General features: G+C 43.3%; 1 protein-coding gene across 3 annotated transcripts in view; it reads right to left on the bottom strand.

Moving 5' to 3' along the window:
• LOC139578359 (dual specificity mitogen-activated protein kinase kinase 6-like) overlaps positions 1-25,553 on the bottom strand; it is a 29,833-nt gene extending 4,280 nt beyond the window's left edge. The window contains exons 1-10 of one of the 3 annotated variants that reach the window (XM_071405966.1): positions 25,214-25,553; positions 11,955-12,024; positions 9,846-9,894; positions 8,954-9,067; positions 7,598-7,717; positions 6,125-6,241; positions 5,609-5,660; positions 5,228-5,355; positions 2,074-2,151; positions 1,541-1,680 (exon numbers count right to left, since the gene is read on the bottom strand). In XM_071405966.1, the coding sequence (XP_071262067.1) occupies positions 1,541-1,680; positions 2,074-2,151; positions 5,228-5,355; positions 5,609-5,660; positions 6,125-6,241; positions 7,598-7,717; positions 8,954-9,067; positions 9,846-9,894; positions 11,955-12,024; positions 25,214-25,232 (887 nt within the window). In that variant the 5' untranslated portion in view covers positions 25,233-25,553. The remainder of the gene's footprint in view (positions 1-1,540; positions 1,681-2,073; positions 2,152-5,227; positions 5,356-5,608; positions 5,661-6,124; positions 6,242-7,597; positions 7,718-8,953; positions 9,068-9,845; positions 9,895-11,954; positions 12,025-25,213) is intronic. The other 2 variants (XM_071405876.1, XM_071406052.1) reach the window with 2 other exon arrangements.
• Positions 25,554-26,139: the final 586 nt, after the last annotated feature.

Genomic DNA, 26,139 nt, shown 5'->3' with positions numbered 1-26,139 from the left:
GACCCACAGGGAGGGGACAGCAGGGCAGCGCCCAGGCCCGGACCCACAGGGAGGGGACAGCAGGGCAGCGCCCAGGCCCGGACCCACAGGGAGGGGACAGCAGGGCAGCGCCCAGGCCCGGACCCACAGGGAGGGGACAGCAGGGCAGCGCCCAGGCCCGGACCCACAGGGAGGGGACAGCAGGGCAGCGCCCAGGCCCGGACCCACAGGGAGGGGACAGCAGGGCAGCGCCCAGGCCCGGACCCACAGGGAGGGGACAGCAGGGCAGCGCCCAGGCCCGGACCCACAGGGAGGGGACAGCAGGGCAGCGCCCAGGCCCGGACCCACAGGGAGGTGACAGCAGGGCAGCGCCCAGGCCCGGACCCACAGGGAGGGGACAGCAGGGCAGGGCCCAGGCCCGGACCCACAGGGACGGGACAGCAGGGCAGTGCCCAGGCCCGGACCCACAGGGAGGGGACAGCAGGGCAGTGCCACCTGGTGGTGTTTGGTTCAACTGCCTCATCAGTAAGGCCAGACAGGCAGCACCCTATACAGTGCACTACTTTTGACCAGGGCTCTAAACCCTACTCCTATAGGTCCTGGTCAAAGGTAGTGCACTTAATAGTAGGGACGGGCATTCTACTTTTTTTTTTTTTACTGTTCGAGTACTCGCAGGATTTTTACTCGCAGTACTCAGAATGGAGAAAATATATATTTTTTAAAACTTTTAGAACACAAGGATAAATATGTGCGCGTATATCTATGCCAACAGTGCCTAATATATCATAACCATTACAGATTTTATATATATATATTCAGTCAATAAAACAATTGCCATTTAAGATTCATTTCTTGAAACCATAATATCAACTGGTTATATTATATGGTGAAACACAATCTTCTAAAAGGCAGTAACCTCAGCAGGGGCGCTTGCATGTAGAAGTCTATGGCTTTGCAATGGCATAGCCTTGTTCTGTTCATTTCCTGAGCACTCATCACAGTCAAGACACCTATTGTAGAGCAAAAACATTAGCTAATATAACAAGAAAACACAACAGAATCTTTTTCCAAATGAAAAAAAGTTGCCAGTGTGAAGTGACGTGCATCTGGGACAGTTATTCTCAACCAGGGCTCAGTTTGAAACAGGGCTCAGTTTGAAACGTTGAAATACAATTTCTTCAGGGTTACAAACCAAAATCTGTCTTTTCGATATAGGCCTACAGATGTTCCATTTAGTTTATTCTGCCTGTTCTTTGGAATTTTCAAAATGGATTCACAACGTTGAACAATGCTCACAGTGATGAATTACGGCCACGACATCAGTTTGGTTTAGTAGGTTTAGGCTTAATAATTCTTATGAAAACACGCTTGTCTTTTTCAAACTAATGTTTCTGTATATTTTCAGCGTGGAACCATTCCACCAAATACTTTCACATTATTTGGGGGGAAAAAAGGTGACCTCTGGTTAAAAAGGTTTGATGTTGAGTTGTCATATCCATCCGTACTAAACAGAGATGGTGCCATTTGGAATGCAGACAGAGAGAGAGAGAGATGGGCTCACCACTGGGAGCTGAAGTCCACAAACTCGGGGGAGAAGCGGTCCGAGGGCAGCTGTGGAGAGGGCTCATCCACTACCTGCTTCAGTTGCTGGAAGGGTGTACCCCACGAGTCATAGGGGAACTTCAGGATGGCCAGCTCAATCTGGGGCAGAGGACCAGACAGAGGTTTGTTAACCCACAGAGAGAGGCAGGCAGAAGCTCATCTTTCAACTATGGAGACTGGTATTTACCGTCATAAAGAAACATGTGACAATACAGTAGAATCGTCACTCAGAACAGGGTTGTATTCATTAGGACACACCGTTACAAACTAACGTTGCAACAGAAAACAATCACATAAATTCAGGTAGCCCCTCTCCGTTTCAGTCCCATTTTCTTGTTTGGTGCCTGATGAACATGACCCTGCTGTTGAAAGAATTGGTGTGGTTGTTCCTGGTAGAAAACCGATTTGAGATGAATGGATGTCATTTGACGTTAATGCACAGTTCACATGATCTCAATCCAGGATTTGGTCCCAATCATGTCTGTGACTCACCATTGTGATTCCTAGACTCCAGATGTCTGACTTGACGCTGTAGCCTTTCTGGTTGAGGTCGGGGTTTATCCGTTCCGGCTGAAACCCAGGGAATGAAAACACTATCAACACCATGACATAATGACACCAACGCCATCACATAGACATCACTGTAACATAACCACATCAACACCATGACATAATGACACCAACGCCATCACATAGGATAAGAATACCACCGTAACATATAACAACCACATCAACACAACAAGCACCAATCCTATTTCATTCAGGCAGTGCGCTCCCAACCACAACTAGACCAGGGTCGTGTTAAGTCTTTTTGTTGTGTTGGACGTTTTCCATGCGCTGCCTACTGAGCGTGGCCCAGACGGTGTCAGAGCCACCTCTCCCCAGTCCTCCTCACTCTATCACTGTTCAACACTCTCTCCCTGTTGTTCTGTTTAGTCTCTCTGGCATCACTGTTCAACACTCTCTCCCTGTTGTTCTGTTTAGTCTCTCTGGCATCACTGTTCAACACTCTCTCCCTGTTGTTCTGTTTAGTCTCTCTGGCATCACTGTTCAACACTCTCTCCCTGTTGTTCTGTTTAGTCTCTCTGGCATCACTGTTCAACACTCTCTCCCTGTTGTTCTGTTTAGTCTCTCTGGCATCGCTGTTCAACACACTCTCCCTGTTGTTCTGTTTAGTCTCTCTGGCATCGCTGTTCAACACACTCTCCCTGTTGTTCTGTTTAGTCTCTCTGGCATCACTGTTCAACACTCTCTCCCTGTTGTTCTGTTTAGTCTCTCTGGCATCACTGTTCAACACACTCTCCCTGTTGTTCTGTTTAGTCTCTCTGGCATCGCTGTTCAACACACTCTCCCTGTTGTTCTGTTTAGTCTCTCTGGCATCGCTGTTCAACACACTCTCCCTGTTGTTCTGTTTAGTCTCTCTGGCATCGCTGTTCAACACACTCTCCCTGTTGTTCTGTTTAGTCTCTCTGGCATCGCTGTTCAACACACTCTCCCTGTTGTTCTGTTTAGTCTCTCTGGCATCACTGTTCAACACACTCTCCCTGTTGTTCTGTTTAGTCTCTCTGGCATCGCTGTTCAACACACTCTCCCTGTTGTTCTGTTTAGTCTCTCTGGCATCACTGTTCAACACACTCTCCCTGTTGTTCTGTTTAGTCTCTCTGGCATCGCTGTTCAACACACTCTCCCTGTTGTTCTGTTTAGTCTCTCTGGCATCACTGTTCAACACTCTCTCCCTGTTGTTCTGTTTAGTCTCTCTGGCATCACTGTTCAACACACTCTCCCTGTTGTTCTGTTTAGTCTCTCTGGCATCAGTGGTTTCTTTCATCAGGATTATTCAGAAATTAAAACAAATACATCATCTGCACAGAGGTGATCGTCACGTTTAGCATCTCAGGAACCACATCAATATGATGAAGCAATCTTCTGAGAGGCACAGCTTGACCACGAAAAAGAACCTGGAATCTGGCCAATGACTGAAGAGGCCTTACGCTGCGGCTGCAACCAGGGTCGTGTTCAGTCGGCACAAAATGGAAACGTAGGAGGTACCACATGAACTTGTCCGATATGGACGTTTCATTTTATTTCTTACGTGTCAAACTTCTCTAAATTCAAATTTATTTATAAAGCCCTTCTTACATCAGCTGATGTCACAAAGTGATGTACAGAAACCCAGCCTAAAACCCCAAACAGCAAGGAATGCAGGTGTAGAAGCACGGGGTTTCCCTTCAGGAAAATGTGGCGCAGGACATTTGACCAGCAGCATTTTAATTTAAACAGACAGTCACGAAATGTAGACATTGGGTGTGTAATCTGATTAGGGAGTCCACCCATTGAAGTCACTTTTACATGATGGTTATTCATTTTAACAGAACATGCCACTCCAGGATATAACGGTGTGCCTCCTTATAATTCTGATGAACACTTTGAAGATGTTAGAGTGACTGTCATGTTTCCTTCTCCTCAGCCAAGAGACGAAGACGAGACGAATAACAAACAGCTACATCACTAGCCTATGTCAATCTAGTACCCCCCATAGCAGAAATGTTGACCTATTCTATTGGTCAGTTTATCGTTCTGTGCGAGAAAGAAATGGCCTTTTCCAACCAGATTCTGGGACGAAGGATCCCTAATTCATACAACCAGTAGACTTAGGCTACATAAAAACAAATAACGAGGCTGATGCTACAGAGCCGAACGTTAACTTAAAATGTGGATAAACTTTTATTTCTTCACATTATAAGCGCAGCAATGAGCACATGGCAGTAGGTTATACGCGGAAGTTCATTCCATAATGCAATTAGCACGAAAACACCGTTGTCAAATCGCACCGCACACACAATTTAGAAAGAGGGGAGAACTAAAGATGCAACAACTAGCATGGGTTGCTAACATGACGAGGATTGTGCCTTTGGCTACTGGACAATGAAAGAAAGTCGAATATGCTACTGGTTTCAATGGCATATGGAAGTCTATAAAATAATTGCCACCACGTTTCTATGGTCGGGTTTTACTTTGAAGGAAGGTAAGACATGTCTCATAATATGAAGTAAAACATTCAGGTTTCAAACAATTACATGTAAGTATGTTTTCAAAATGCATACTGCCTCCAGCTCATTTCAAAGTGGTGTGTGACGCACTGAAGCCTACACATACCGTTGCATATATAAATGGGAAACACAATTTACCACAAGTGGACTCCAATCAAGTTGTAGAAACCTCTCAAGGATGATCAATGGAAACAGGATGCACCTGAGCTCAATTTGGAGTCTCATAGCAAAGGGTCTGAAAGCTTATGCAAGTAAGGTATTTCTATTTGTAATACATTTGCAAATATTTCTAAAAAAATTAATGAATTGAATCCATTTTTAAATAAGGTCTGAATACTTTACGAATTTACTGTAAGCATGACCGGTCAAATGCATTTACGTCGACTGGTATTTCCACCAATGAATAGGCTAAAAAGTATTATTTTGCAATAGGATTTTTTATTTTGTCCCTCGGCAGCTACATTTTTTGGGCTTTTCAAATTTTTTCATACCAAAAGCCGTCTATTACTGGCTAACAGAAACCTTGGTGCCTACTGAACATGGCCGAGAAGGTGTCAGAGCTCACCCACCTCTCTCTCTCCCCCATTCCTACTCACCGCCATGTAGGGCTTGCAGCCGGCGTCCATGGTCTTGGCCACAGAGTCCACCAGGTGGCCGCTGATGCCAAAGTCACACATCTTCACCTGGCCCTGTGTGTTGATCAGCACGTTGGACGGTTTCACATCTGCACAAAGGTTCGATTTTAAAACAATTAAGAATATTTTTCATAATAAGGAATAGTTTAGTCCCAACAACTGTGGTGAAGGTAAAAAAAAAATACAAATAAAATAAAGGACCATTTCAGATCAACATGGGTAAAGGAGGTGGTCGAGTGATGAGTAACTGTGCCCAAGACATGAAGACTTGTGTTAACTTGGGGAGCTATGTTTGCCTTGGTTTTAGCTCAGCAAGCTAACAAAATCGTATCCTTCATTTACCTCGGTGTATCACTGAAAGTTTGTTATGCAGATGCTCCAAAGCCTTGACGATCTGGAGAGAGAGAAAGAAGCAGTTACACACTGCATTTTAATGACATAATTCCAGATAACCTGAGGGAACTGTGTGACTGTTCCTTATACAGCATCACAACAAGCTGGTGTGGACACTTTTTACAGATGACAATATAAATCATAACAGGACAGTGTACTTCACTATTGTGCATGTTTTTCTGTTCTGTTCTCTCTCTGGCATCAGTGGTTTCTTTCATCAGGATTATTCAGAAATTAAAACAAATACATCATCTGCACAGAGTTCAGTGTGACGTTATACTGTACCTATAAGCATTACTCAGTAACCCTGCAGGGTTGTGCTCATTAGGCACCAAACAGAATAAAAACTGAAACAGGGAGGGACTACCTGGACCAATAAGAAACTCATTTGTTTTCCATTGCAAATCATTTTTTAAATGATCTCCATTGCGTGCCCTGATGAACACGACCCAGGTGTCCACTCACCGCGACAGTGATCTTCCCCAGGATGTCTTCAGGGATGGTCATGCCTTTATCTATCACCTGCTTGTAGAACTTATCCAGAGACGTGTCCATCAGCTCCATGCAGATCCACACGTCACCCTGGCAACGCAGAGACAACGCCTATTACTATAGAACTACCTCTTTAAATACTCAGCCTGTTTGTTTCTCTCTCTCTGGCATCAGCGGTTTCTTTCATCAGGATTATTCAGAAATTAAAACAAAATACATCATCTGCACAGAGGTCAGTGTGACACACACAAAAACACACAAAGAAAACCAAATAAGTCCTTCCATGACTGATACAGAGGAGACTACTTTTAATCGTAGTTTGAAAACCCAACTGAATTGAAAATGTATTTGACGGCAGAAAGAAGTGGCCAAGTGCTGGTCCCCCCCCATCTCGTTAGTCAGCACGTGTTACACCTGTGCTGGTTCCCCCATCTCGTTAGTCAGCATGTGTGACACTTGTGCTGGGTCCCCCCATCACTCTAGAATAACAATCCTTTATCTGATCTTCCCTGATTTAGTTTTGTTGCACCTTTTTTTGTTTGCTTCCCGTCTTTAAGTTTGGTGATTTCGTTTGCCTCCTCTTGGGCAAATATAGTGTGTCTCATAGGTGCCAGTTGATGCTGCTAGTCAACTTTCAGTGGACACCCCCATGAGAGTCCTTCAGAACCCCTCCTAAAACCCCACCCGTTTCCTTTTGGTTGTTCTCAGTGACTCTTGGTTCCCCTTTCGGTTTGAGTGACAATTTTTGGTTTTCTTGCTGAGGAACGTAACAACCTGTTAAGTCTTTTCCAACCAGTTGATGAAGGGAATGAGACAAGGACAGTTTTTTTTTTTTTACCAATTAAAATGAAGTCCAGATAACTCCATCTTAATTTGACAAACTAAGAGCGAATGTGACGGTGTGCCATCTATGGCTGTTTACACAAGTAACCCAATTCAGATTTGGCCAATAATTGGTATTTTGAACAAATCAGAACTTTTGCCAATAAATGGGTAAAATACAATAATTGGGCTGCCTGTGTAAACCCAGGCTGTGCTACAGATGTGGTGCTGAGTGACAGTGTCCAGGCAAACCCAGGCTGTGCTACAGATGTGGTGCTGAGTGACAGTGTCCAGGCAAACCCAGTCTGTGCTACAGATGTGGTGCTGAGTGACAGTGTCCAGGCAAACCCAGGCTGTGCTACAGATGTGGTGCTGAGTGACAGTGTCCAGGCAAACCCAGGCTGTGCTACAGATGTGGTGCTGAGTGACAGTGTTCAGGCAAACCCAGGCTGTGCTACAGATGTGGTGCTGAGTGACAGTGTCCAGGCAAACCCAGGCTGTGCTACAGATGTGGTGCTGAGTGACAGTGTCCAGGCAAACCCAGGCTGTGCTACAGATGTGGTGCTGAGTGACAGTGTCCAGGCAAACCCAGGCTGTGCTACAGATGTGGTGCTGAGAGCTGACCTCTCTGAAGAGAGCGCCGTAGAAGGTGACCGTGAAGAAGCAGTCCACGGTCCTCATGGAGATGTCCAGGTCCATCAGCAGTCTCTTCTGCTCCAGGGTGTTCACTGTGGCCCGGATCCTCTGGGGGGGGGCAGTCACAGAAATACAATCACTAGAAGGAACAAAGCCCTGTGGCTCAGACCACGGCAATTTGAATGGACTCAGGAATACTAATTAGCTCTTCCATAATGTATCTATTTACAATTTGTGTGTAAATTAAATATAGTTCAGGGCTCACTTGTTAAACATTATGACTTCCCAGTGAAAATAAACTTTACATTTGGTATGACATCTGCATAGGACACCGTTACCTCATCCATTACTGTTAAACTACCTGTTTAGTTTCTCTCTGGCATCAGTGGTCTCTTTCATCAGGATTATTCAGAAATTAAAACAAAATACATCATCTGCACAGAGGTCATTCATTGCCACGTTTGGCTTGACAATAAAAAATAAAAAAACATATTTAACCTTTATTTACCTCGGCAAGTAAGTTTAGAACAAATTCTTATTTACAATGACGGCCTACCCCGGCCAAACCCTAACCTGGACAACGCTGGGCCAACTGTGCGTCACCCTATGGGGCTTCCAATCACGGCCGGTTGTGATACAGCCTGGAATCGAACCAGGGTCTGTAGTGACGCCTCTAGCACTGAGATGCAGTGCCTTAGACCGCTGTGCCACTCGGGAGCCCAAAATGACCATAGGAGTTGTCAAAACAGCACAGGTCTGTGTTGGTCAGGAGTGTTGATGTTGAGATAGAGCTGTGTGGCTTGTCTTTAAAATATGACACGCACACTTATCTAATCAACATCTCAGATATATAAATAGAAAATGTACGTTTTGACTTTTGAAAACATATCTAATATTATCAAATATCTAATAAACATCTCTGATAAAGTGCCGTCAGAAGGTATTCAGAACAGTTGACTTATTCCATATTGTTACGTTACAGCCTTATTCTAAAATCTATTCAATACCCCCCCCCACACATCAACCTAGACACAATACCCCATAATGACAAAGCAAAAACTGGTTAAGACATTTTTGCAAATGTCAAAAAAAGAAATACCTTATTTACATCAAGGGGTCTGAATACTTTCCGAATTCACTGTACAGAAAACTAAAATGTCTGTTTCAGTAGAACGCAACATTTTGAAACATTCAGATACAAATATTCTATGTAGAACAAACATGCCTCTAACATGTAGAATAAGGAATTGTTTTGTCTCTATTCATGGCATTTCTATCTGCAACATTCCATAATGTTGGCTCATTTAACATGCACCCTGGAGCTAACTGGAGCACTCCACCCACCTTGACGGCCATGATAAGCCCACTGGGCACATGTCTCATCTTGTCCACCACGCCATACGCTCCTCTACCCAGCTCCCCAATCTGCGCCAAGTCATCTGCCTTCACAACAAAGTTCTGGCCAGAGGGAGAAACACAGTGGAGAGAGAAAGAGGTCTATCAGCCAATCACATCAAGTTCAACCAATACATGCAAAAGAGTAAACCCTGAGTCGTGTTCATTAGGACCCATCAGAAAACTAAAATAAATATTTCTTATTGGACGAGTGCAGGTAAACCTGGGTGGTATAGTTCTGGATTTCTGAGTCAGGTAATGACATTTTGACACCAAAACCATACACTTATCCTTGACTACATTACAACTCTCTTGAACGCTCTACCTGTCTTTTTGTTTAGTTTCTCTCTGGCATCAGTGGTTTGTTTCATCAGGATTATTCAGAAATTAAAACAAAATACATCATCTGCACAGAGGTGATCGTCACGTTGGTCTGAGATGCACAGCGTGAGAAAAGTCTATCAGTCACATCAGTCACCCAGTAAATGCATTAGAGAAAACGCTAAGGTCGTGTTCATTAGGACATGCAACAGAAAACATTTTCAAAAAGCTTAGCAACGCAAAACAAAAGTAAGTGCTTCTTATTGGACAAGTCCAGGGGTGTAAACATTAGTCCAAAGTTACAGAACATGAGTTTCTATTGGACAAATTCAGGTCCGTCCCCATTACGGGTTAAGAAATGTTTTCCAACAGAATCGGCGTAATGAATACACCCCAAGCAGTCCCTCCCCGTTTCAGTCCGTTTTCGTCTGTTTGGTGTCTAATGAACATGACCCAAGTAAAACCACAAAAGGTGATAGAAAGTGAAGTACTACATCCTGAACACAACGTTCCTCCCTACCTTTTCTCCAATGGTAACACAGGTTTTGGAATCCAGTTCTCGAGGGGGGCTGAGGAGAGAGGATAGGTAGTGGGATTAATACCATGCATTCCTTTAAAAAGGTGACATCGATATCAAACTTACCACCAACAACTAGTGCTCTTTCTCATTGAACATCACACTGACTGTACTGTGACAAGATGCTCTGTGAAACCTGGGGGGTAGAGTTTAGGGTGTGAACTGTATGACTGTACTTTGACAAGATGCTATGTGAAACCTGGGGGGTAGAGTTTAGGGTGTGAACTGTATGACTGTACTTTGACAAGATGCTCTGTGAAACCTGGGGGGTAGAGTTTAGGGTGTGAACTGTATGACTGTACTTTGACAAGATGCTCTGTGAAACCTGGGGGGTAGAGTTTAGGGTGTGAACTGTATGACTGTACTTTGACAAGATGCTCTGTGAAACCTGGGGGGTAGAGTTTAGGGTGTGAACTGTATGACTGTACTTTGACAAGATGCTCTGTGAAACCTGGGGGGTAGAGTTTAGGGTGTGAACTGTATGACTGTACTTTGACAAGATGCTCTGTGAAACCTGGGGGGTAGAGTTTAGGGTGTGAACTGTATGACTGTACTTTGACAAGATGCTCTGTGAAACCTGGGGGGTAGAGTTTAGGGTGTGAACTGTATGACTGTACTTTGACAAGATGCTATGTGAAACCTGGGGGGTAGAGTTTAGGGTGTGAACTGTATGACTGTACTTTGACAAGATGCTCTGTGAAACCTGGGGGGTAGAGTTTAGGGTGTGAACTGTATGACTGTACTTTAACAAGATGCTATGTGAAACCTGGGGGGTAGAGTTTAGGGTGTGAACTGTATGACTGTACTTTGACAAGATGCTATGTGAAACCTGGGGGGTAGAGTTTAGGGTGTGAACTGTATGACTGTACTTTGACAAGATGCTATGTGAAACCTGGGGGGTAGAGTTTAGGGTGTGAACTGTATGACTGTACTTTGACAAGATGCTATGTGAAACCTGGGGGGTAGAGTTTAGGGTGTGAACTGTATGACTGTACTTTGACAAGATGCTCTGTGAAACCTGGGGGGTAGAGTTTAGGGTGTGAACTGTATGACTGTACTTTGACAAGATGCTCTGTGAAACCTGGGGGGTAGAGTTTAGGGTGTGAACTGTATGACTGTACTTTGACAAGATGCTCTGTGAAACCTGGGGGGTAGAGTTTAGGGTGTGAACTGTATGACTGTACTTTGACAAGATGCTCTGTGAAACCTGGGGGGTAGAGTTTAGGGTGTGAACTGTATGACTGTACTTTGACAAGATGCTATGTGAAACCTGGGGGGTAGAGTTTAGGGTGTGAACTGTATGACTGTACTTTGACAAGATGCTATGTGAAACCTGGGGGGTAGAGTTTAGGGTGTGAACTGTATGACTGTACTTTGACAAGATGCTATGTGAAACCTGGGGGGTAGAGTTTAGGGTGTGAACTGTATGACTGTACTTTGACAAGATGCTCTGTGAAACCTGGGGGGTAGAGTTTAGGGTGTGAACTGTATGACTGTACTTTGACAAGATGCTATGTGAAACCTGGGGGGTAGAGTTTAGGGTGTGAACTGTATGACTGTACTTTGACAAGATGCTATGTGAAACCTGGGGGGTAGAGTTTAGGGTGTGAAAGAGGAGATTCGGGTAATGACATCTGCATATGAAACCATAACCTCATCATCTATTAGTGTACAGCTACCTCTTCAGTACACTCTCCCTGTTTCTTTTGTTAGCTTCTCTCTGGCATCAGTGGTTTTCCTCTTCACCATTATTCAGAAATTAAAACAAACACATCATCTGCACAGAGCTCATCGTCACGTTTGTGACAAACACATCTGCACAGAGGTCATCGTCACATTTGTGACAAACACACAGCAGTGGCTAATTTCCAGGGCATCTTTTTTAGAGTCATGCTGCACAGATGATGAGATCTCACAATATCTGGAGGAGTGTTTAGGCCACCATCTCAGAAAGCACGTTAATATGATGTAGCAATCTTCTGAGATGCACAGCGTGACCACGAAAAAGACAACCTGGAATCCGGCCAACCAATGACAGAGAAGAAGCCTTACGCTGCGGCTGCAGGTGAGGGCTGATCAAAGACCTCTTTGGAGAGCTTGAGGCCTGGGTTCTTCTTCATCCCTATGAGAGGATGGGGAGAGGAGAGATCAGCCTAGTTCTTTAAGAAAACTCATCTATACCAAGACCTGTCAATTTTCACTTTCAATAAACCAGAACAGAGAAACACCCCAGTTGAACCATGTGTTGTGAGAGTGCTTGGTGTTGATTTTCAGTGGGGTAGCTGTTCTGTTTTTGTGGACTTCCGACTTGTACTGTTACGTGTTACTGACTGTACAGTTCCATTTGTTATCTACTCAGAGATTGCTTAACAATAGGAAACAGGTGAATGACTCGCTCATAAAATCGGAACGATGACACAGAGAGCGAGAAAGCAGAAACAGATTACCTCACTCATTAACACTGTTTTGTCTAACCCTATTGTTATAAAAGCAGCAATTTAACCACTTTGGTTTGTCCAAACCAAAGTCTCAACCAGAATCAGAAGAATACTCACTGAACAGTGACTCATGTTAGCTCCTGCAGTAGGTCTGCTGCTGCCTACACAATGGAGACCAGAGACCTCTTCCTGTGTGAAATGCACACTACAGTGCATTCATAAACACTGTTCACAAGCAACAAGCGGGGACTTCTCATCCAGGCTAGGGCAACGGTGCCATGCTGGTGTAAAACAACAACCCCAACTGAAGGAACGTGGGATTCAGACGATGGCTGCGCCTCAATAGTCTAAACATGAACCCTTTTCTCCTCTCCTCATCTGCACAACATTTGATGAGTGGGAGTGATACAGTAGAAAGACATTTAGGATCTGCTCTCATCCGGGGCCTGAGGCAGGTTGATTTCTGCCAGCTATTGGCAGGTACATCTGCAGAGGTCCCGTTAAATGTAGAATTATGTGTTTTCGCGCAGACAAAAAATGAAAATGAAAAATCTTGCTGCGTTTTGTAAAATTCTGGTTTAAATGCTTTTTTGGTTGTTGCCGAGACTCATTTTGTGCTTCAGCTGCACTTCACTCAGACGAGAATTCACAAAACAGGCATTCTATCAGCAGACAGCACTCTGACGTGGAGTTACTCCATCATTCTATCAGCAGACAGCACTGACTAACGTGGAGCTACTCCATCATTCTATCAGCAGACAGCACTGACTGACGTGGAGCTACTCCATCATTCTATCAGCAGACAGCACTCTGACTGACGTGGAGCTACTCCATCATTCTATCAGCAGACAGCACTGACTGACGTGGAGCTACTCCATCATTCTATCAGCAGACAGCACTCTGACTGACGTGGAGCTACTCCATCATTCTATCAGCAGACAGCACTCTGGACTGACGTGGAGCTACTCCATCATTCTATCAGCAGACAGCACTCTGGACTGACGTGGCGCTACTCCATCATTCTATCAGCAGACAGCACTCTGGACTGACGTGGAGCTACTCCATCATTCTATCAGCAGACAGCACTCTGACTGACGTGGAGATACTCCATTATTCTATCAGCAGACAGCACTCTGGACTGACGTGGAGCTACTCCATCATTCTATCAGCAGACAGCACTCTGGACTGACGTGGAGCTACTCCATTATTCTATCAGCAGACAGCACTCTGGACTGACGTGGAGCTACTCCATTATTCTATCAGCAGACAGCACTCTGTTTTACTCTTCTCTGGTAAAATGCACGATTAGCTTCAGCCAAAACATCAGGAAATGTAGCTGGTGACATTCTTTCTATGATAAACAGAAATATGATGATCATGTATTGTTGTTGCTAAAAAAATATATATATAGCTTTTTCATTGTAAGCTCATTTACTTGTGTGGCTGATTGCCAAATAGTGTTGCACTTTATTGTCATCTGATGAATTAAGCTATTTCTGCCGAATGTGTTGCACTAATGTATTTTCTGTGAAGGTAAACTATATTTTTATGCCGCTGATCACTACCGAAGCAATATATATATATATATATATATATACAGTGGGGAGAACAAGTATTTGATACACTGCCGATTTTGCAGGTTTTCCTACTTACAAAGCATGTAGAGGTCTGTAATTTTTATCATAGGTACACTTCAACTGTGAGAGACGGAATCTAAAACAAAAATCCCGAAAATCACATTGTATGATTTTTAAGTAATTAATTAGCATTTTATTGCAAGACATAAGTATTTGATACATCAGAAAAGCAGAACTTAATATTTGGTACTGAATCCTTTGTTTGCAATTACAGAGATCATACGTTTCCTGTAGTTCTTGACCAGGTTTGCACACACTGCAGCAGGGATTTTGGCCCACTCCTCCATACAGACCTTCTCCAGATCCTTCAGGTTTCGGGGCTGTCGCTGGGCAATACGGACTTTCAGCTCCCTCCAAAGATTTTTTTATTGGGTTCAGGTCTGGAGACTGGCTAGGCCACTCCAGGACCTTGAGATACTTCTTACGGAGCCACTCCTTAGTTGCCCTGGCTGTGTGTTTCGGGTCGTTGTCATGCTGGAAGACCCAGCCACGACCCATCATCAATGCTCTTACTGAGGGAAGGAGGTTGTTGGCTAAGATCTCGCAATACATGGCCCCATCCATCCTCCCCTCAATACGGTGCAGTCGTCCTGTCCCCTTTGCAGAAAAGCATCCCCAAAGAATGATGTTTCCACCTCCATGCTTCACGGTTGGGATGGTGTTCTTGGGGTTGTACTCATCCTTCTTCTTCCTCCAAACACGGCGAGTGGAGTTTAGACCAAAAAGCTCTATTTTTGAATCATCAGACCACATGACCTTCTCCCATTCCTCCTCTGGATCATCCAGATGGTCATTGGCAAACTTCAGACGGGCCTGGACATGCGCCTGCTTGAGCAGGGGGACCTTGTGTGCGCTGCAGGATTTTAATCCATGACGGCGTAGTGTGTTACTAATGGTTTTCTTTGAGACTGTGGTCCCAGCTCTCTTCAGGTCATTGACCAGGTCCTGCCGTGTAGTTCTGGGCTGATCCCTCACCTTCCTCATGATCATTGATGCCCCACGAGGTGAGATCTTGCATGGAGCCCCAGACCGAGGGTGATTGACCATCATCTTGAACTTCTTCTATTTTCTAATAATTGCGGCAACAGTTGTTGCCTTCTCACCAAGCTGCTTGCCTATTGTCCTGTAGCCCATCCCAGCCGTGTGCAGGTCTACAATTTTATCCTTGATGTCCTTACACAGCTCTCTGGTCTTGGCCATTGTGGAGAGGTTGGAGTCTGTTTGATTGAGTGTGTGGACAGGTGTCTTTTATACAGGTAACGAGTTCAAACAGGTGCAGTTAATACAGGTAATGACTGGAGAACAGGAGGGCTTCTTAAAGAAAAACTAACAGGTCTGTGAGAGCCGGAATTCTTACTGGTTGGTAGGTGATCAAATACTTATGTCATGCAATAAAATGCAAATGAATTACTTAAAAATCATACAATGTGATTTTCTGGATTTTTGTTTTAGATTCCGTCTCTCACAGTTGAAGTGTACCTATGATAAAAATTACAGACCTCTACATGCTTTGTAAGTAGGAAAACCTGCAAAATCGGCAGTGTATCAAATACTTGTTCTCCCCACTGTATATATATATATATACTTTCAATATAAAATGCAGGTGAAATGGTTTAAAAAAGGCAGATTTGATGGTCTGCGTTTTGAAAATGCAGCTTTATGAACTCTAAAGCAACCCTTGCATGTCTTCTGCACCAGCCACCTTGGCAGGTAGCCAATTATAGGCTCTGCTCTCTGTTGGTAGATCTGTGTTGGAAAGAACACGAGGAAAGGATGACACTTGAGACTATTGAGATGCATCCTGGTACATGTGTGTCCTGTACAACAACGGTCATTGACCTGGAGATGATGTTCCCTCTAACCCAGACAGGCCATTAGGCAAGGAAGGGAAAAAGGAAGCACCTTCACTCAGAGATACAGCACATACTTTTGGCTATGTGGACACCTGCTCATTCCAAAATCATGGGCATTAATATGGAGTTGATGCACCCTTTGCTGCTATGTTACCAAAGCCCCTTATACTACCCACCACTGCGACCTGTATGCTCTAGTCGGGGCTGGCCCTCGCTACATATTCGTCGCCAGACCCACTGGCTCCAGGTCATCTATAAGTCGATGCTAGGTAAAGCTCCGCCTTATCTCAGCTCACTGGTCACAATAACAAAACCCACCCGTAGCACGCACTCTGGCAGGTATATCTCACTGGTCATCCCCAAAGCCAACACCTTCTTTGGCCGCCTTTCCTTCCAGTTCTCTGCTGCCAATGACTGGAACGAATTGCAAAAAAATATATATATAAAAAATAAAAATAAAATCGCTGGAGACTTATATTTCCCTCACTAACTTTAAACATCAGCTATCTGAGCAGCTAACCGATCGCTGCAGCTGTACATAGCCCATCTGTAAATAGCCCAACTAATCTACCTACCTCATCCCCATATTGTTTTTATTTACTTTTCTGCTCTTTTGCAAACCAGTATTTCTACTTGCACATCACCATCTGCTCATCTATCACTCGTGTTAAATTTGCTAACTTGTAATTACTTCGTTACTATGGCCTATTTATTGCCTTACCTCCTCACGCCATTTGCACACACTGTATATAGACGTTCTTTTTTTTCTATTGTGTTATTGACTGTATGTTTGTTTATTCCATGTGTAACTCTGAGTTGTTGTTTCTGTCACACTGCTTTGCCTTATCTTGGCCAGGTCGCAGTTGTAAATGAGAACTTGTTCTCAACTAGCTTACCTGGTTAAATAAAAGGTGAAATAATGTTTATTTATTTTATTTTTAGGCGTTCTACTAGATGTTGGAACAATGCTGCAGGGACTTGCCTCCATTCAGCTAGCCAAAAGATCATTAGTGAGGTTGGGCACTGATGTTGGGTGATTACGCCTGGCTCGCAGTCGGTGTTCCAATTCATCCCAAAGGCGTTCATTGGAGTTGAGGTCAGGGCTCTGTGTAGGCCAGTCAAGTTCTTCCACACCGATCAACAAACAATTTCTGTATGGACCTCGCTTTGTGCACAGGGGCATTGTCATGCTAAAACAGGAAATGGCCTTCCCTAAACTGTTGCCACAAAGTTGGAAGCACAGAATCGTCTAGAATGTCATTGTATGCTGTAGTGTTAAGATTATCCTTCACTGGAACAAAGGGGCCGAGCACGAACCATGAAAAACAGCCAAACCCAGATTTGTCCATCTGCCAGATGATTCAACACTCCAGAGAACGCATTTTCACTGCTCCAGAGTACAATGGCGGCGAGCTTTACACCACTCCAGCTGACGCTTGGCATTGCGTATGGTGATCTTAGGCTTGTGTGCGGCTGCTTGGCCATGGAAACCATTTCCTGAAGCTCCCAACTAACAGTTATTGTGCTGACGTTGCTTCCAGAGGCAGTTTGGAACTTGGTAGGGAGTGTTGCAACCCATTTTCAGCACAAGGTCCCGTTCTGTGAGCTTGTGTGGCCTACCACTTCACGGCTGAGTCATTGTTGCACCTAGACATTTCCCACTTCACAATAACAGCACCGAAGTTGACCGAGGCAGCTCTAACAGGGCAGAAATCTGACGAACTGACTTGTTGGAAAGGTGGCATCCTATAACGGTTCCATGTTGAAAGTCACTGAGCTCTTCAGTACGGGCCATTTTACTGCATCTCTATGGAGATTGCATGGCTGTGTGCTAAATTTTATATACTTGTCAGCAACGGGTGTGGCTGAATTAGCCAAATCCACTAAATTGAAGGGTTTTCCACATACTTTTGTATATCGTGTACATTGGCTCAGAGGTAACCAGACACTTAAACACCACTTGCTGTTTAAAGCTTCCATTGGCTCTCTGTACCACGAACAACTGGAAATAAGGCTGCAGAGAGCAGAGACACCATTCATAAAGGCAATGCAACGTTTTGCAATGTTTCAAGTGAAGCATTTAGGTTGGGTATAGTGTGTTGGCCGGGTAATACAGTGCAGCCTAATCGTGGGTGGATTATCTGCAGTACATACACAGGAGGCTAAATGTTAGCAAATAACCTCCATATCCGGATGAAAGCAAGTTCGTATAGACTGGACAGGTAGCATCTCATGCTCTCCTCAGATGAGCGACTGCAGATGTCCAGCTTCCCAGTAAGAAGAGATTCATTGACTTCCCAGTGAAATACAGTGAGGGGAGATTCATTGACTTGTGCTATGCTCACATGCACCCAGCAGAGTAAAAATAGATGTTCATTTCCTCCGTCGAGCTAAAAAAGGAGCATTCAAAACCTTCTTAAAATGACCTAGAACAACAGTATAAAAACAGCCTTTGTCCCAACTGAAGTAGCATGGCAAGAAATTGCCTTTTTCCCTTTCGGTTATTTGAAATGAAATCTCCAAAATATCGCTATTTGAAGAAGAAAAAAAGCCATAGAAAGCTGGTTGCAATTTCAGTTTAATCCACCAGAAAAGACTGAACAAATATTACAACAAATATGGTTAAAATAAAATATACTAATTGATTAAAAAAACGTTTTAAAAAAATAAGTTAAAAATGGTTTAATCTTTCTAAATTATATAAAACAGGATTGGTGGAATTGCTAACAAAAATATGGAAATGTCTGCTATCTTCAAAATTACAACCAACTGATTGCAGCATCACTGCAAAAATGGAGGCGACAAGTGGAAAGGGGAGAAGGTAAGGATACACAAAACGACGCTGGATTCAAAACCGAGTTTATCAAATTAAAATTATAAACCATTTTTGCAACCAATAGCATGTTATATATACACACCATACCAGTCAAAAGTTGACACCTACACATTCCACGATTTATTTTCTACATTGTAGAAAAATTATGAAGACATCAAAACTATGAAATAACACATATGGAATCATGTAGTAAACAAAAAAAAGTTAAATATAAAATATATTTTGATTTGTTTGAGATTCTTCAAAGTAGCCACCTTTGGCACACTCTTGGCATTCTGTCAACCAGCTTCATGAGGTAGTCACCTGGAATGCATTTCAATTAACAGGTGTGTCTTGTTAAAAGTTAATTTGTGGAATTGCTTTCCGTCTTAATGCGTTTGTGCCAATCAGTGGTGTTGTGACAAGGTAGGGGTGGTATACAGAAGTTAGCCCTATTTGGTAAAAGACCAAGTCCATACTATGGCAAAAAGAGGTTAAATAAGCAAAGAGAAATGACAGTCCATCATTACTTTAAGACATGAAGGTCAGTCAATCCGGAAAATTTCAAGAACTTCTAAAGTTTCTTCAAGTGCAGTCGCAAAAACCATCAAGCGCTATGATGAAACTGGCCACAGGAAAGGAAGACCAAGAGTTACCTCTGCTGCAGAGGATAAGTTCATTAGAGTTAACTACACCTCAGATTGGAGCCCAAATACATGTAAAAGTGACAGACATCTCAACATCAACTGCTCAGAGGAAACTGTGTGAATCAGGCCGTCATGGTCGAATTGCTGCAAAGAAACCACTACTAAAGAACACCAATAAGAAGAGACTTGCTTGGGCCAAGAAACACAAGCAATAGACAGACCAGTGGAAACCAAATTTGAGATTTTTGGTTCCAACCGCCATGTCTTTGTGAGATGATCTCCGCATGTGTGGTTCCCACCGTGAAGCATGGAGGAGGTGTGATAGTGCTTTGCTGGTGACACTGTCTGGGATTTATTTTGAATTTAAGGCGCACTTAACCAGCATGGCTACAACAACATTTTGCAGCGATATGCCATCCCATCTGGTTTGTGCTTAGTGGGACTGTCATTTGTTTTTCAACAGGACAATGACGCAACACACCTCCAGGCTGTGTAAGGGCTATTTCACCAAGAAGGAGAGTGATGGAGTGCTGCATCAGATGACTTGGCCTCCACAATCACCTGACTTCAACCCAATTGAGATGGTTTGGGATGAGTTGGACCGCAGAGTGAAGGAAAAACAGCCAACAAGTGCTCAGCATATGTGGGAACTCCTTCAAGACTATTGGAAAAGCATTCCAGGTTAAGCTGGTTGAGAGAATGCCAATAGTGTGCAAAGCTGTCAAAGCAAAGGATGGCTACTTTGAAAAATCTCAAATATATTTTGATCTGTTTAACACTTTTTTTGGTTACTACATGATTCCATGCGTTATTTCATAGTTTTGATGTATTCACTATTATTCTACAATGTAGAAAATAGTAAAAAATAAAGAAAAACCCTTGAATGAGTAGGTGTCCAAACTTTTTACTGGCACTGTACATGGGGATACAACCATCCCAGCTCTGCAGATTTTGCAGCTTAGAGACAGAATCATTAGATCACTTGTTTTGGTACTGCCCATATGTAGCTTATTTATAGTCGCGGGTTCAGAAATGACTGATAAATGTCAACATTTACTTGGCGCTAACTCTACAAATAGCACGGCTGGGGGGTTTGAAAAGTTCTAATCAATAATACAATTAGCCAAAAAATCTATATTTAATTTACAATCTGTAGAAACCAGGAGAATAGAAAGGTTCAGAACTTTTGTGAAACATCACAGCGGGAAAATATATGGCAGCTAGAAATCCAAACTGGATGATCTTTAGAGATTGATGGGAGGGGTTGAGGGTAGCTGAAGGCTGGGACTGAAAACAAAAAAAGGTAACTCATGTAAAATATACTGTGTCTGTAAAATGTATATAGTATTTATAAGCTGGAAGTAAAAGTATTGGTATTGTTGTCCATTTGTTTACTCCAATTAGGGGTGGTAGGGTTAGGGGAAAATATATTTTTTATATTTAAGATACACTTAAAAATATAAAGGCAACATGTAAAGTGTTGGTACCATGTTTTGTGAGCTGAAATAAAAGATCCCAGAAATATTCCACGAAAACAAAAAAAAATCTCACATTTTGTGCACAAATTTGTTTACATCCCTAGCAAGCATTTCTCCTTCACCAAGATAATCCATTTCCCATGACAGGTGTGGCATATCAACAAGCTGACTAAACAGCATGATCATTACACAGGTGCACTTTATGCTGGGGGCATCTGTGGCATTGTGTCACGCAACACAATGCCACAGATGTCTCAAGTTGATGGAGCATGCAATTGGCATGCTGACTGCAGGAATGTCACCAGAGCTGTTGCCAGAGAATTGAATGTTCATTTCTCCACCATAAGCCGCCGTCAACGTTGTTTTTGTACGTCCAACCGGCCTCACAACCGCAGACCACGTGTATGGCATCGTGTGGGCGAGCGGTCTGCTAATGTCAACGGTTTGAACAGAGTGCCCCATGATGGCGGTGGAGTTATGGTATGGGCAGGCATAAGCTACAGACAACGACACACAATTGCATTTTATCGATGGCAATTTGAATGTACAATACCGTGGTGAGATCCTGAGGCCCATTGTGAGGTCCATTTAAAAAATAAATAAAAAGGTATCTGTGACCAACAGATACATATCTGTATTCCCAGTCATGTGAAATCCAAATGCATTTCAATTGACTGATTTCCTCACTGCAATTCAGTAAACTCAATGAAATTGTTTATATATATATATATAATTATTATTATATATTTTTTTATTAATAATAATAATAATATGGGGGATTGGAAATGATGCAGACAATTACATTGTTAGAAGCCATAATCTGCTATATTAAAGCTGATCCACAGCCCAACATTGTTTTAAGCATGGCAAGAAACTATGTAGTTTGGCTAAATACTGCCCTTAGCTCCCAATGCATAGCTAAAATGCATGGCAGAAACGGATCTGACGCGGCACTCTGTTTCAGATGAACTCCCTGACATACAGTATACCTTGAGCGTCTGAGGTCACATATTTGACTAGTTGACAGCTAGGCCCACATCAGGCCTCATATCAATGAAGGAGCTATTAAAAATCCTACAACTCTAAGCATTTCAGGTATGGGACTATGCAGTATCCAACACTTTCTTTGTGGGAATGTCTGACGTCGACGAATCCAAGTTAGAAGTTCTCATGTTACAAATGGTAGCCCATATGGACGATGCTTACTGCGTTAACTTCCTCAGGGTTTGGGGGTCGGGGCAGGTGCGCACTCCCCTCTACTGCCTGTGTCCAGGCAAGAGAGGATGACTCCCAACCAAACAAGACATCCTTTCTGAATAGCTGTCACGAGATCCTTTGGGAAGCATGATGTCATTGGGCATAGCTCTCCTCCAGCTTTCTGAACCTCTGGTACATCCACCTGAACCCTAAACCCAGCCTAATAAGCTTACTGCCCTACAACCCTTTGGTTATAGTGGAGTGTAAGCCCACTGTCTACACGTGTTGCTTTGACATCAGCATCGTGTCAATGTGACATTCTACCTGCTACACAGAGCGTGTTGTAAAGCCTTGTAAAGTAACCAGTGGTGTGTATAGTCAAGGCCATATGTAACCACAATCAACTTTATTTCTCATTCAATTCACAAGATGGAATGAATGCGCACGTCAGCCATTGATTCTTGGACATGACACAACTCGAGCAATAGAGCAGATTCACAAGGAAGCGTTCCCTCAACGGCCTGAACCACGCACAAAAATAGCCTATAGGCATAGGCGGTAAACTAAAATAATTGATGCTGACTAATCTAGCTACAGCCGTAGCTGTGGTGTGTGTGCATCTCATGTTACAGGTGATTCACTACCTTCTAGAGGAAAATAACCCCACCCAGCTTTAGTCACAGACAGGTGCACTGGTTTGAAGACTCCTGTACAAGGTATGCTATGTCTTCTGTGTGAAGCCTGTACAAGGTATGCTATATCTTCTGTGTGAAGCCTGTACAAGGTATGCTATGTCTTCTGTGTGAAGCCTGTACAAGGTATGCTATGTCTTCTGTGTGAAGCCTGTACAAGGTATGCTATATCTTCTGTGTGAAGATGAATACTCAGAATTCTTGGACAGCCCAATGGATGACGGCGTGAATAGCTGGGTCACGGGCCACCATCACAGCCACCATCGACCCGCTTAAACCGGCAACGATGAAGCTACCAAGTAACAGGTTATTTTTCACTCTGGACAAGCAGCAGTGCTCTCTCACTGTTAGAGTTTCTGTGCACGTGCACAGGTTCACGTAACACTGCTACAACGTGGTAGGTACGGGACCAAAACAGCAGAGAAGTTTAGCCTTGTGCTTCACCGTTCTTAGTTGTTGTTGAAATCGGCCCGATATTGCTGCGTGGAACTCATTTCCATCTCAAATGACTGAAGCAAACAGCAAAGTTAGCTTAAAGAAAAAACAGAATAAAACAACACATCACAATGCCTCTCCCCTGTCTGACCCAAATAACTCTTGGGCATAGGTACATGTACTGATGTGTGGGTAACTCAGTAATGTGTGTAACTGTCAGTAGGACCTTTTTAGGGTTCTATTGTTATTTAAGATGTGTAGTTCAGTCGTTGAGCTGTTCTTGTCTATTGACGTTCTGGGATTATGTCATGTTTTTTGTGGACCTCAGGAAGAGTAGCTGCTGCCTTAGCAACAGCTAATGGGGATACGAATAAAATACAAATACATTTACCTCTAAACTTAGTTTTGGACTACAACGCACTTTCAATGGAGATAAACCATTGAGATTTATTTTTAATCCATAACTAGGCTTAATCTGTGTCCAGGATGGGACTGGCACACCGGTCAGACCGTGTTAACCCACTGTGCTAAAGCCTAGCACTGTCTCTAAATCAGTCTGGATAAGAGCATCTGCTAAATTATTAAAAGGTCAATGTAAAACCAAAAAAACGGGGTGCTTGAAAATGTCTCACATTGCAGCTGACATTTCTTGTGTGGGCAGGGCAAACACCATTGTAGAAGAGTGCATTATTTGTTGTATAACCTCCTTAAGCAACAGCAACTTGAAATGAACAAACAAGCATTGCAAAGCCCTTAAGCCTACTCCACCCAATACCTTAAACAAAGTGAAAATGGCTACAGGGGTCAAGAAAAGTCCATACACAATGGAAAACCCAGGGCTCATCCTACACTTTTACTATAAGCAAACAGGCCGTTGCTGCTCCCGAAAGAAAGGTGAGCACGAATAACGTCAGCATAGCGCAACAGTGTAGCAGCTGTACAACCCCAGGTTGCAGAAGTCACTGGAAGTCAACACATGCATTCAGGTAGCTAGGCTATAGAGGGGCTGCCTGTGATAATAGTCAGTGAGCAGGCCTCTCACAATCCTGCTGGTAATGCCAGTAGGATTGTTTAGATCAACACTTCCCAAATTGTTGCTGGGTTCTTCAAGGGGTGCACGTTTTGGTGTTTGCCCTAACACTACACAGCTGACTCAAACAATGGATGCTTGATAATCAGTTGATATTTTGAATCAGCTGTGTAACGTTAGTGTTAGGGCAAAAACCAAAATGTGCACCCCTTGGGATCCCCAGGATAGAGTTCGGGAAACGATGGTGTAGCATAATATTACATCATCAACAACATAATGTCCCCATGTGTGACGTTGGAGGGCCTTGATTTATTTTCCACCAGGTGTTTTTTATTCAACATTGCTTGTTGCTAGCTAACTACACATCACTTAGTGTCAGAGGGAGACCAACTGTATAATAGATCAGGCATTTGTAGAAAATATGCGAGACAAATATAAGTGAACAACTATTGCAAGAATGCGTGAGAGACGACGTGAACACTCACACGGTAATATTAGACCAAGTAACGCTGTCGGGAAAAATACATGACTCATGTTTTCCCATCAAACGACAAGTCGCGAGGCATGGCATGCGTGCTCCAAATAAAATAACGCACGCGATATAGCTAACGTTACATCGATACCGGTGTGGCTAGCTACGCACTTTTCGTTTGGTCGAATAGACAATGCTATAGGTAACGTTAGCTCGCTAGGTAGCTAACTAGCAAGCAACAGTTGCAACTTGCAGCCCCAAGTAGCCTAACTAACGTTAGCAACGTTATCGCGTGTTCACAAACAATTGTTTAAATTTCCAGGAAATGACAGGAAACAACCAACCACGGGGAATCCGCATAAATGTTATGGTTTCTAGCCAGGTTACAGAGAAATGCTATCAGGCACCACAGTACAACTTGTACTGTAGCTAGCTGAAGTTAGCTAGCAACTTTGTACAAGGGCAGACCCTAACGTTAGTTAAGCCGGAAACGAACTGATATTTAAAAAACGTCAATAATGCAATGACGCCGTAAATAACCCTGACTTCCAGCAATGCATTTTTGTCCGAAATGCAGTCTTGTTGCACGAGATTAACATTACTGTTAGAATTCTTACCTCCTCCAGAAAGAGACATTTCCCCCTTTGCTTTGATGAGGGGGAGGGGAAGCACAAAGACTGTTTTACTCCCTCCCTCCCTGCATCTACCCCGCTCAGAAGCTGCGGCTTGTCCTGCAACTACGATGCAAGTCTGTTTCAATCTTCATGCATGTTGCGTTAGTTTGTCTTCGTGTCGCAGGGCTTCTTGTTTTAAAAAAAGTTATAAACCGAAAGCATATATGAATGCCGGTGAATTTAACTCAATAACGTTACATTACCAAACGTTACACTTTTTAGATAGCGAAAGAAGTGGTCGGATTAGTTTTGCATAGCCCGGTGCCCCGGGTGTGTGGAGATTTTTTCATGACCAATGGAATGGTCTAAAATGAGTAAACTCTGTTCACCCGGGGCACCGGGCTATACATCTGAAAGCTCGAGCGTCAAATGCGTTATGACGTTTTTCCTCCCTGTGTTGTACATAGTTGTGGGAGATGTAGTCTCTGCTGTCATTACCAACAAGCGTGGACATGTCCAAGACCAGTCCATGGTCACAACAATCATGATTGAAAAATATATATATATATTCTAAGAATGTCATTGTATAATTTGTGGTTTTCAATGGCTTCAAAGCATTTTGATTTCAGAAAAATATCCCCATACAAGGCATGTGAAATTCATTTTGATAGGTCTACCTTGTTTGTTTTTGATTAAAGCTTAATTTATACCATACCTACAGTACTGTGAAATACAAGAGCTACAAATAGCTATGAAAAATGTCAATGCTGTATTGTTGAGTAGCAAAAACACACACACGTCTGCAGCCCCACGATTATAAATGTAATGCCAGTTTGCAGGGTTGCCATTTTGTGTTTGCATTACTTTGTTGCATATGTACAATATAAATTAGGCTTAAGTCACAATTGTCCTCTGTATCACATTGTGTT

This window comes from Salvelinus alpinus, chromosome 1 (assembly GCF_045679555.1).
Source record: "Salvelinus alpinus chromosome 1, SLU_Salpinus.1, whole genome shotgun sequence".
NCBI lineage: Eukaryota > Metazoa > Chordata > Actinopteri > Salmoniformes > Salmonidae > Salvelinus > Salvelinus alpinus.
The sequence above is the reverse complement of the archived record's forward strand: the minus strand, read 5'-3'. Positions and strand labels throughout refer to the sequence as shown.